The sequence below is a fragment of the Castor canadensis genome, chromosome 4 (assembly GCF_047511655.1).
Source record: "Castor canadensis chromosome 4, mCasCan1.hap1v2, whole genome shotgun sequence".
In the NCBI taxonomy this organism is placed as follows: domain Eukaryota; kingdom Metazoa; phylum Chordata; class Mammalia; order Rodentia; family Castoridae; genus Castor; species Castor canadensis.
In genome coordinates, this window is record NC_133389.1 from 181,129,488 (window position 1) to 181,142,301 (window position 12,814).

The window sequence follows — 12,814 nt, forward strand, 5'->3', positions numbered from 1 at the left end:
GTGCTGAATTAACTTAGCTATGAGTACCTCTGGGACTGTGCTTGACGATCACCTCCCAGGTATTCCTGTGTGACCTGTCCACACCTGGTACCCCAGCACAAACCACAAGTCTACACCCCACTCTGCAGCTCAGGGCCCCAGTGCAGGTCTGAGCCTTCGCAACAGAGTGACCCACCATCTTGGCATGGTTGACAGGTGACATTGGCCAATTTCCTAGCCCTTGCTGTACTGTCCCCTTAATCAGACTGGAGCCCTCTGTTCCTTCCTAGATCTTATCCCACCTGTTCAGCCTTGCCTTCTGCCACCCCACAGCCCTTAAGGTGTGTGAGCCTTAGTCCAGCCATTTTGCATTCGCTTGAAAACTGTAATGTCGATGTTTACTTGCCTGCAGGGGAAACGGGCATGATGAGGTCTCCCCAGGACAGAGCATAGGTGCTGTGAAACCACCTAATAGGGGTCTTGCTACACCTGGGGGTAGGGGTCAACTCACAGTTCCAGCCAAGACCAGTCAGGGGACAGCAGACCAGACAAGGGGTCATTGCTGCAGGTCTCACATGAGGTAGATGAGAAGGGGACCTCAGTTCTGATCTTGCCAGCATGGACTTTGGACTTGATCATTTTGTCAACCGGCAGCCACAGATGGGTTGTTAAGTGCTGATGTGACATGAATAGATCTGCAGCACTTCCAGGCTGGTGTTGGGGAGCAGTCCACAGGGACTACTCCATGGTGACAATGGCAAGGACAAGAGTGAGGTGGTAGGTTTCAAAAGAAAGGGTTGAATATGAGAGAGCTTGGAACTCTGAGCGGCTGAAGAGTCAAGAGTGACTCCCAGGATACCGACTTGAATGAAATGGTAAATGGTGGTGCTATTGAAGGAAGTAGAAAGGACCCTGGAAGAATAATCTATTTGCAGGGAAGCTGCTAGTTCTTTTTATTTGGAACCTAGGTCTCCCCTTCTCAACCAGAACATCTCTGAGGTTATACAGCCATTCTTGGTTATTTGACATTTGTAGAATAAAGGGCCTCTCCCAAGTGAGTCAGATATGACATCAGCTACCTGGAGTAAATGTTGACAGTTCCTATGTGAGTTGAGCCTGTTTGGGCCTGTCACTGGAGGAGCCATTGACCATCAAGGTCAGTCTTACCTTTGCACTTAAGCCATAGATTCTAACACAAGAGTCTTCTGATGATGTCACAGGTTTCACACAGTGTGTAATCATTTCAGGAGTCCCAGGATCATCCTCTGAGCTGGTGATCACTGACAGTCAGATTCTGTCATTGCAGTAAGCCTCTCTTTCATCTTGGAAGCTCAAGAATATGCAACTGGTGTGCCTAATGAAAACCTTTGTAACCTCAGTAGCAGGGAGTGTTAGAGAGACATGAAGGCCACCAGGAACGACCTAAGCCATGGTGTCATGCAGGTGCCCCATGGCTTCCCTTGCCATTCCCTCTATCAGCAGCTGTCCACAGTGGATAAGTCCTGAGTTATTTTCCCATGTATCCAGTCCTCTCCAGGTGACTGCTGCTGTTGAAATATTGGAAAGGGCCTCTTTCTAGCCAAACCAAAGCTTGCAGTTGTTTTACTACCTGGAAATTCCAAGGCTTTGGTTCAAGCCAGATTTTTAATACTTGCCACCAACTTGCCAAATCTTTCGAGACACCTAGAACAGCTGCGAGTACTGGCCAGGGAGCACTGAAGTCATGTGACTCTTGGGAGGGACTTTCCGATGTGAAGCAGGGCTGGCTGCCCTTTGTCTCTAAGATCCTAAGGAGGACAGGTGTTGAGCAATGGTGTTCTGACTGCACATGACTCCTGTTCTCTTCCTGTAGATCCCAACTGGGCCAGTTTGAATTTGGGAGCCCTCATGTGCATCGAGTGCTCAGGTATCCACCGGAATCTTGGCACTCACCTTTCCCGAGTGCGATCTCTGGACCTGGATGACTGGCCCATCGAGCTGATCAAGGTGATGTCATCCATCGGGAATGAGCTGGCCAACAGTGTGTGGGAAGAGAGCAGCCAGGGGCGGACGAAACCCTCCTTAGACTCCACAAGGTAGGAAGCCCAGAAGGTGTGTGGTGTGGCCACAGGAACTTTTGCCAATAGTTATACAACTGGCAGTGACCATAGGGACAGCTGTGGTCACAATGGCCCTGGAGGAATGCCCATTAGCCCAGCATGGAAATGTCTGTATTTAAAATTGGTCTTGGGCAGACTGGATAATTCAAACCCCTTAATTTTCTTATGTTTGTGTTTAGGCCTCAGGGATTTCTCTCCCCTCTTAGGAATGTATTAAGCCTCTGACCTGATGAATATATTACTTTAATTAATACATTTCTAATAGGCATAAGCTATTCTAACACTAATTAAGAATTTTTGATCCTTTAATTTCGTTATTCTTCTATCTTTGGTAAGCATCTTTTTGGTAACCTCCTGCCCCCGCCCTCACCCCTGCCAGCAAGTGAGTTTATGGTAAGAAAATGTATTTTATTTTCTAAAACATATTTCTAACACATTTAATCAGCCAAAGATCAGCATAATGTGTGGTGACTCCTCATTAATGTTAATTTTTATCCAGTGTAAAAAACGCATTTATTTTGAGGCCATTTAGTTTCTCATTTTTCATTTACAGCTATTATAAACCATTTTTGAGCGCACACATGCATAGTTAATGCTCTGAGAGGTGATAAAATAGCTTGTCTTCAGAGAGGCCTGATTCATAGCAGCGGAGTGGACAATGCACCTCTGCGTGTCTACAGTGAGGACTTCTGGGGTTCCTGGCTGCTGTGTGTGTCCCCCACTCACAAAGTGGGGCTGTGAGGCTCACTCCAGGGTTGACCTCACAGGTGTGTGACGAGGTTAAAGAAGAGGAGGGGACTCCCATCATGAGCACCTGTTAGATTTCTCTGCTTTGTTTGGCCCTTAAGCAGAAGAAAGTCCACATGGTTCTCAGTCCAGGGTGAAGCTGTAGAAACCGGTTTCTGCCGGTGAGCAATGGCAGCGTGAGATGTGTTGGGGACTTCGTTAACTGATGCTGTAAAATGGGTGTGTGGTGCCACCTTTGGTTCCATTGTGAATGCAGCTGGTGAACCGTTAGGCCTGCTTTTCGGGTCGGGTGTCCCAAGGGATGAAGGTCCTGTAGAGCTCTATATGCTAGTTGTACTGAGCAATGTGGAGAGGACTGACCTACAAACCAAAGAGATGGTTCACTTTAAAAACCTTTTCATCCTAATTTGTATAGCACTCACATAGAAATCAGCCAGGTGATACTGTGAGCATTCTTAAAAGATTAAGTTGTGTTGCAGTGTCTACTGTTTCATGTAGTATTTGTTGAAAGAGTTTCTGAAAATGGAGAAGGATTAGAAATTTAATTGTTTAATATATGAATGAAGAAAATATTGAAGTAAGTTTGAAAAAATTAACCTTACACATCTCACTATTTAGGTTCAAAAAGAGCACAGGCTGTTTTTAAAATCACATAGAAAAGTTTTTTCTAGACATTAAAATTAGAAACTAGGGCCGGGCGTGTACTCAGGAGGATCATGGTCTACGGTTGGCCTGTGCAAAAGCATGAGACCCTACCGGAAAAACAAACTAAAAGCAAAATGGCTGGGGTCGTGGTGCAAGTGGCAGAGTTGCTTACCTGGCAAGTACATGTCCCTGAGTTCAATCCCCAGCACCATCTAAAAACAAAACAATTAGACGCCACAAATGTGTACGTTAATTTTTAAGCTGATAACTATTTCGTATTAACCCACCTCCCTAAGTGGAAGCTGTGCAGGTATTTAATAACTCTGCATGGCAGATTGGAACTGAGCTCTTGCATCATGCACGTTACATCTTTATGGTTTGGAGACCTGCTTTGAAGTCCTCCTTTCTCAGAAATAAGAACTGTCTTTCTTTGATCACTCTGGCTGTCCAAAAGAGTGGCACTGAGTCTTGGCTCCTCTGCAAGGCTGTGGTGGTGCTGATATGGTTATGTGGTGCTTTAACGGTAACTTTGGACCTTGTAAATTCTGCCCACCTCTAAGAAGATAAACAAGCATGAAAGGTGAATGCTTCTGTGTACCTTTAGTAATTCTTTCCGAGTTTTGCTCTTCGTTAAATTCAGCAAATATCCATTGAGCGCCTTTTCATAGAAAAGAAATGTTAAGGCCAGGGGGTTCGTACACGCCTGTGAACCCTGCTAGGTGAAAGGCATTGGCCCAGGGGAAACAGTGTGGGACCCTATCTAAAAAATAACTAAAGGAAAAAGGGTGGTGGGGGGAGGGCATGGCTCAAGTGTTATTACATCATCTGCTTGGCAAGCACAAGGCCCCAAGTTCAAACTCCAGTAGCATCAAAAAAAAAAAAAAGAAGAAAGAATGAGTATAACTCTACAGTGACCAGTGCACATTCTGAGGACCAGCTGAGGAGGCTGGCTCTGTGAAATTCAGGATAGAGGGATTTTTCCAGCCAGTATGCTTCAGGAAAAGGGACATCTGAGCTGATCTCTAAAATATGGGGTGATTTTCAGAGCCTGGGATAGGGTAGAGAGGTGTGTGGGGGAGGATGGGATGACTGGCAGACAAAAAGGTGGAGATGCTCAGGCCTCAGGCCATCCTGAGATCTAAGCTCTTGAGTTTGTAGCTTTCTGTTCTATTTGGTATTGTGCCCATGCTACCATGGTGTGAGGAGTGGACATGGGTGAGGCCACAGCCAAGCAAAAGCCCAAGAGGTGTATGGGGCAGTGGTGTATGGGGGAGTAGTTTGGTCTATTTATGTGTTTGGTACATCCACCTGTTACTAGAAAGACTAATGTCAGCCAGTAGGATGGTTGGAAGGGACAGAGGAGGCAAAAGGCCACCTGGGGACTGTGGTCCTAGTGGAACATACAGGAAGCCTTACAAACACTGTCGAAAGCAAAACATAGCACAGCCCAATAGTGCAGTAGTAGTTCAAAGAGCCACCACCTTTACTGCCTCCCATACCTTCTCAAACAGAATTAAAACCTGCAAGTCGGGGCTGGACTCCCTCAAGGAATTCATCCCCTGTGAGGATGGATCTCTAGTCTGGGTCTTGCCTTGTTGCGATTCCCTGCCTCCCTGCCCACCTCCTTCTTTCTCTCCGTGGAGCCTCGGAGGGTTAGTGGCCCTAAGGTAATAGAAAGAAGTGTTTTAGTGAATGTTTATGTCTACCCAAGCAACAGCCAAGTCTGAGCCTTTGCAAAGGGGCCCAGATGTTTTCCCCCGGAGCTGTGGTTTCTTCTGTCTTGTTCAGAAGATTCATTCTGACAGTGGAATATAATTAGAAATGTGCCATCCCACTCCAGAGAGAGAGAGAGAGAGAGAGAGAGAGAGAGAGAGAGAAAGAGAGAAAGAGAGAGAAAGATGGCACCTTGGGGAAGGATAACACAGCAGATCTTTCTCCAAAGAAACAACCTTTCCCCCAAAACAGCCGCTCATTGGTGTCACCCTGCAGGCCTGTGGGCTGGGTAGGGAAACAGGCGCCTGGCACAGGCTGCTGGCCTTGTGCCTGTGGTCCCTGCACCCCTATTAGGGCAGCTCCAGACTGCTTATAATTGGTTCCAGCAATTCTCAGCTGCCCTGAGAACTGCCGTTCAAACTTGAGCAGCACTGTGATCAATCGGAGCTGACGGCACTGAAGCAGTATTGACTTCTCATTCCTAAACAGGGGGACCATTAGTCAAGGAAAGCATCTTTTAATTACTCCCAGGAAGGAGGAAAAAAAAAAAATCTTTTTGGATGGATTCTGCAATAGCTGCCATTTTTTCCAGTGCATTCGATATTAAATTTATTGTCAAAGGAGGGGAGAGGATGCCCTTGGTCCCCCTCTGTAATGGGGGTTTAATTTGGAGAGGAGAGATCAATGGGACAACAGTAGACTGCGTCTGGGTGTGATCAGAAGTCCCCTACTCTAATTGCTATTGATGCCATTTAAGCACACACTTAAAATACCGATTTGAGATGGGCATGTGTAAGTGGGGGAGAGGTAGCAGCGATGGGCAGAATTAAGTGGACTTGGGTTTACAAAGGGACACTTTGCCGGGTTGGGACCAGGGCTGCAGGACCCTCAGTGCCTGAGCTTGTGTGTTGGGCTTGGATGGAGTGTGGCTGGAGTTGACCAGGTAGGCCTGCCCCGGTGGGCCAGGCTCTGGGCTCCTGAGTGAAGACGCTAACAGTTATCACTGTGGGGAGAGTCACCATGCTCCTTGATGGCTCTTCCAAATGTAAGAAAAATAACCCAAGAGGTAAACGTATTTAACAGTCACATGAGTATTTTTAGCGTGAATGAATGAACAAGGAAGGGGACGAGAGGGAGTGACGGCCTCTGGCTCTGCAGCCCCAGTGACGTCATCACAGTAAACGCACCTGTACACCTTGGCCACACAGCTCCTCTACAGCATGGCACCTTGTTCTGAATTGTGATCCCCTCTCACAGAGGAGCTCTTGGGATTGACTGCAGTGAAAATAATCTCACACCAGCACCAAAGCAGAGCCCTCTGGGCAGACGCCATGCTCTGCCTGGCCGTGCGGCTGTCCCTCCTTCTCTCCCATCTTTGTCTAGCAGTATCCAGGCATCCAGCCTTTGAGGGTCTGCAGGGACAGACTGCTATTTGCATTTCAGCACAGGTATCCTATTTATGTGGCACTTGGAACCTGCTGAGTTAGGCTGGGAAATCAAAGGAACCTGGAAGTGCAGAACTGTGTTTTCAATTCCAGGAATGAGCTCTTGAGAGAAGAGAGCTCTGAGCACAGCTGAAATCACCCATTACCTCTGGTGCCACTTGGAAGGGAGCGAGTTGGCCGGTTTAGTAACATTCTTATCCCTATTTACATTCTCTTTCTCTCTCTCCATATCTCTCTGTCTGTCTGTCTGTCTGTCTCTCTCTCTCTCTCCCTCTCTCTCTTTCCCTGCCTAAACTCCCTTCTTATCTTTAACCTATAAAAAGACATCACCTTCGATAGGAAGATCAGGGCGCGCATCAGAAACCCGCGTGGGAGAGACTGGCCACACACTTCCAGATGGAACCAGTCTGCCCAGCAATGGGAGTGCCGCATCTTTTTGATTCCTCGAGGCCACTTTCATCTTATTTATGCACATGGGGATATTGATGAAGGGGAAATGTATCCAAACTGAAAATAATTGGATCCCTGCCGCCGACTCTGAGATATTAAAAGCAGCCCCACTTGGCTGTGTCTTTGTCTTGTTAGGTTTGATCATAAGATCACAATATAGTAATCTCTTCTCAGGCTCAAATTTCTGGCATAAAGATGCAGTGTTCCAAATGTGGCCTCGGGGAACATGACTGCCCACACAGCCCCAGGATTGTCTCATCTGATTATTTTTCAACAGTTCTTGGCCTGCTGGGGTCAATGTTTTGTCTCTTTTGAGTGTTCTTCTGTGCTTGACACCTTTTTCTATTCTCTTTCTTAAAAAAAAAAAAAAAATGGGGAGGGGGAGAACTAGGAGAAACAGAAAAAAGGACTTTGCCGTGATGACCAGAGTCCATCTGCAGTTGGGTGGCATCTGCTCCCCACATGTCACTTCCCTCATTAACAAGCAATTGAATTAATTAAATGCTACTCAGAACACGCATAACAAGCTACCGGCAGTGTCCAAATTAGCACTGATAATCAAGGATGATTTCCTTTATTATCCTGCTAAGTGGTGCACAGACTCTGATCTCCCTGTCTGCCCTCATCTATTTACATACCCCCAGCTTCTGCCTTTGGAAGCGGAGGTTATCTTACCTAGTTAATTTGCCACGATCACCAAGCATGGCGGATTGATGCCCTGCCCAGCCGCCCGCCACTGCCACGCTTGGCCCCCTCCCTGACTGCCCTCCCCCAGCCCCAGCCTTTGTATCTCAAGCTCCCTGATAAATTAAAGGCCACCCCTGTGGTCTCTCAAGTGAGTAATAGAGGCAGAAATTTCATTTTGCAACTGGCTGATTTAATGATCCGATGAGTAATTAATGGCCTGATTATCTTAATGTTAAATATGTCCGGCAGCAATTACTGTGACCTCCCGCTTGTCAAGGTCCGGGCTGTGCTCCTCTTTCAATTAAGTTCTCTGGGGCTTAATGGTATGAATAAACTCCTCTGATTCTATCATCCTGGACGCAGAGGGTCCAGGGAGCGGGGTCTCGTTTGGAGTTTTAATCAGCCTCCCTTCTACTCTGGCGACCAGAGTTAGCAATTATAACAAGGACAGTTTAACTTTCTTCTTCCTCCAGCGGACCCTCTCACACACGCCTGCTTTTTGTGTGTGTGGTTTTATCTTGGTTGTTTTCACATGTTTGTGTCCGTGATCCGAGGGAGAATTCTGTTTGTGGAAGAAGCCTCTGCTCACGAAGCTAGTCTCTTCCAATATAAATTATCATGTGAGCGCTGTGGTTTTCCTGTTTGACAGGCTTAATTAATTGGCAAGAGCCCCTGAAAATGACAGCACCACTAATTGCAGCTCAAAGTGAATTTCTGTCACTGTGGTGTGCCTGTCAACGGGCATGCCCCAGCCTCAGAGCGGCCACCTTTCCTGTCCCCCGTGCATCCAGACGGGGACTGTGTCCTGCACAGCGGACACAGTAGACTCCCCTTAGAAGACGTCTGTTTGCAGGCATGCCGTCTGCTAGGTGGAGCGACATTTACTGCCCATAAAGTTTATAGGTCCGCGGCTCTGCAAACCCAACAGCTGCTCGGGGACTTCGGCTTTTCCTTAAGATATTTTAGCAAGTGCTCTTAGCAAGCCGAGTTGGAATCAGACTGAGAGAGCCATAATTCACAGCTCGACCCTTCCCGACTGGCTGGTCCTCATTAACACACTGCTAAATATGCTTGAGTTTACTAGAGCTCTGAGCCCAGATCAGAAATACTGTACTATAAATATTAAGCCAATTAGGAAAATGTACAAATGAGAAGTACATTAACACTGCCTTAAAAATAATACCTATAGATTACAGTGACAACGGACACAGCTCTTCATCCAGCAAGCTGCAGCCAGGGAGATGGCCGGGGATTAATGCTAGCTACTGCCCTTTCTGATTAAGCTCTCCAAATAGACTCAGTCTAATTGTAAGAAGGACGATTTGGAGAAGACTCTGGTTTTTAAAGAATCACCGTACTTACATTTGCCTTTGAACCAGATGGACCAAACGGTGCAGTGGGTTTATAATGCCGCCTGCCGCCCATGAACCCATTATTTATTTGATCCTGTAGGAAACCAAGGTGTGCTGGGAGCCAGCCTTGCTGCCAGAGAGCTGTCTTGGGTTGAAACCCTGTGTCATTAACTCTCTGAAATGTAGCCATGGAGACAGTTGAGGAGCTTCTGGTTTTTAAGAATTGTCATCGTTTCTGACGGGTGAGAGTGATGGGCGCTCATCAGCTGTCTTCCAGGGGCCCTGGCCACGCTCTACCCCGGGTCTGGTTGGAAGAGTGTGTGGAGGAATGTAAGGGGAAGGCCTGAATTACGTATCACGGGCCACAAAGGCTGTGCAGCCACCACCTCTATTTTGATTCCTCTGACATTTTCCAAGGGGCCATTTCTCCCAGTGCTGTTGTCACGGTTTTTCATTGGGAGCGCTCTCCTCTTTCTTCTTCATCATAAACAGCAAAGAAGGATAAACATGCCTGGAGTTCCCAGTGTCCTCTGTGCTTTTCCTGAGCACAGAGCTGTCCTGCAACTTATGATTGTCTCTGTTCTCCAACAAGCGAGGAGAATGCAGGGTTGAGATCTGTGAAGCTACTTGCCCGGGGCTACACAGGCCTCTTAAGCCTAGGATCTGACTCCTGATACCATCGTTGGTTTTTGTGTGCTCGCGCGTGCTGCTCTGCATCCCACAGCACACTCCACAGTCAGCACAGCATCTAGAGAACAGTGGTATTAGCTGTGCCTCTGCCTCTCCTCCTGGCCCAGCTCACACTCAGTTCCTGTACCATTAGCCACTGTGTGTCTGGGTGTAAGTTCAGCATGTGTAATAACATGACTCAGTGTATTTCCACTTACAAAACCTAGCAGCTTCATCATGGTAACTGAAATATGAACAGCAAAGCATCCTTCATTTTAGTTTGCATTCACATGGCAAACTTGAACTTTTACACCTCACAGTTGTGGATCTGAAGTCTTAATTCTCTGCAGAGGGTGCTAATCCAAGAGCTTCTGCAGTGCTGAGGACTCTAAACATCCTCATCAACCCACAAAGGTGTGGGTCTGAGCCCCAGCTTTTCATGTACCCCCATCCCATTTCTGCCTGGCCTCACTTCATTCATGTCCCTAACCTGTTTGTTGAAAATGTAGAGCCAGAACTTCAAAGGCCTCATGATCATTTTTGTTCTCTGTATGATGCAGGGGGTTTCTACTTCTTATTTCATGGACAGTGTCTTCTGTGATTTTGATTTTGAAAAAACAAGGATTTTTCTCATTTGTAAAGTATTTTTCCCACCCACCTAACATGAAGAGTTAATGCAAGAAGAAAATCATATTTATGAAGTTTCCTAGGCTCCTCCTTGTCTGGAAAATGCAATCAGTTCTGTGCTGGTGAGAGGGACAGGGCTGGGGAGAATGTGCTGATGTTGAAGTGGCCTGTGTTTGTTCTGCTTTCTATCTGGACAGGGGTTTCCTAAGGATCAATGTCGTCTGGAAATGCATATTCTTAAGACTTGCTGCCAGCCTACCCAGTCAGCTTCCTTGTGGTGGGGCCTGTGTGTGTTTGAACGCTCTAGATGTTTCTAATGCACACTTGATTTTGACAAACTTTTTTCTACACCAAGCAGTATGTCCACAACCTTGCCAGGACTCTTTCTGCTCCAGCCCAAGCCTCTGGTCCTCATTCCTGATGTTGTTGTTGGTTTTATGGTACTATAGTTTGAACTCAGGGCTTCGTGCTTGCTAGGTAGTTGCTCTACCATTTGGGCCATGCCCCAGCCATTTTTGCTGTAGCTTCTTTTCAAATAGGGTCTCACATTTATGCCTGGGCTGGCCTGGACCACCATCCTCCTATTTATACTTTCCACATAGCTGGAATGGCAGGCATAGGCCACCACACCCAGCTTTTTTTGGTTGAGATGAGATCTTGCAAACTCCCCCAACCCTAGCCTCAAACACAGTCTTACTCATCTCTATCTTCCTCACTCCCTACTTCTTGAAACCCCAGCCATCTGTTTTCCTCTTTCTCAGACCCCAGTCTGACCTGGCATGTCCTGAATTCTATTCTAGCAAGTGTTACAGTCACAGAGCATCTCTTTAGCCCTGTCCAAGAGGATTATAGACTGTGAGCAAGTGACATTTTCCCCAGGAATTCAAGGTTGGTTTGACACACAAACCACACACACAGAGACAGAACAAGAACACTATACCACATTAAGAGAATAAAGAAAAAAATAGGTGATAATCTCAAGAGATAGAGAAAATGCATTTAACAAAATCCAGTACTGTTTCATGGTACAAGCAATTAGCAGGATAAGAGGAAATTTTCCTGAACCTGATAAAGGACATCTATGAAAAAACCCACACCAAACATCATACTGTGAAATACTAGTGACATACTGCAAGCTTTCCCCATTAGATCAGGAACAAGATGCAGATGACATCATTTCTATTTAATATTGTACTTAAAGTTCAAGCCAGGGATTTAGGCAAGGAAAAGAAACATGCAAATTAGGGAGGAAGAAGTAAAGCTATTGCCACTTGTAGATGATATAATCTTGCATGTAGAAAATCCTAAGAAACTAACAAATGAGTTGGGCAAGTTTGCAGAATACAAAGTCATTATATAGAACTCAGTTGGGCTACTTTAAGCTAGCAATGAATAACCAAAACAAAATTAGGCACACAATAACGTTTACATTATATATATATATATATATATATATATATATATATATATATATATATATACATATTATTATATATATATACACACACACACACACATACTTAGGAATAGGAATAAATGTAACCCGTATGCAGAACATTGCAAGAGATCAAAGGAGATCCATATGACAAGACAGTGGTATTCCTGAACTAGAAGATTAATATCATTTGGATGGCAGCACTCCCCAAGTTGAGATAAAGATTCACCACTGTCCTCTTTCAAAATCACAGCTGTCTTTTTTCTTTTCTTTTTTTTTTTGCAAAAATGGACAAGCTGATCCTAAAATTCATATAGAAATTTAAGAAACTCAAAACAGTCTTGAAAAGAATAACAAAGTTGAAGACTCATACCTCCTGATTTTAAAACTTAATAGAAAGCCACAGTAATCCAAGACCAAAACAGTAGACATAGAGACTCAGTGGAATAGAAACGAGAGCCCAGAAATGAATCCATACATCTATGGCCAAGTGATTTTTAACAAAGATGCTAAGGAATTCAGTGAGAAAGGAAAGTCTTTTCAACGAGTGGTGCTAGCACAACTGGGTATCCACATTCAAAAGCATGAAGTCTTACTCCATCTTGGCTAGGTACAAAATTAACTCCAAATAGATCAACTGTAAAACTTACAAAAGAAAATAGGAGTACATCTGTGACCTTGGATTAGGCCACAGTTTCTTAGATATGATACCTAAAGCACAAGGAAAACAGGTGAATTAACTTCATCAAGATTAAGCATTTTAGTGTTTCAATGAACAATATCAAGAAAGTAAAAAGATAATGCACAAAATGGAAAAAGAATCTGAAACTCATGCTGTAATAAAAGCACGTGTAAAAAACATGTAACTCACCATAGAAGAAAAATAATCCAATTCAAAATGAGCAAAGAATCTGAACAGACATTTCTCCAAAGAAGATATAAATGGCTCATAAGTACAGTGGGAGC

General features: G+C 45.3%; 1 protein-coding gene across 10 annotated transcripts in view; it reads left to right on the forward strand.

Moving 5' to 3' along the window:
* Positions 1–12,814, forward strand: part of Agap1 (ArfGAP with GTPase domain, ankyrin repeat and PH domain 1) — a 497,350-nt gene that overhangs the window by 432,443 nt on the left and 52,093 nt on the right. For all 10 annotated transcript variants that reach the window (XM_074072056.1, XM_074072060.1, XM_074072058.1 and 7 more), the window contains one exon: positions 1,832–2,054. In XM_074072056.1, coding sequence (XP_073928157.1) covers positions 1,832–2,054 — 223 coding nt within the window. The remainder of the gene's footprint in view (positions 1–1,831; positions 2,055–12,814) is intronic.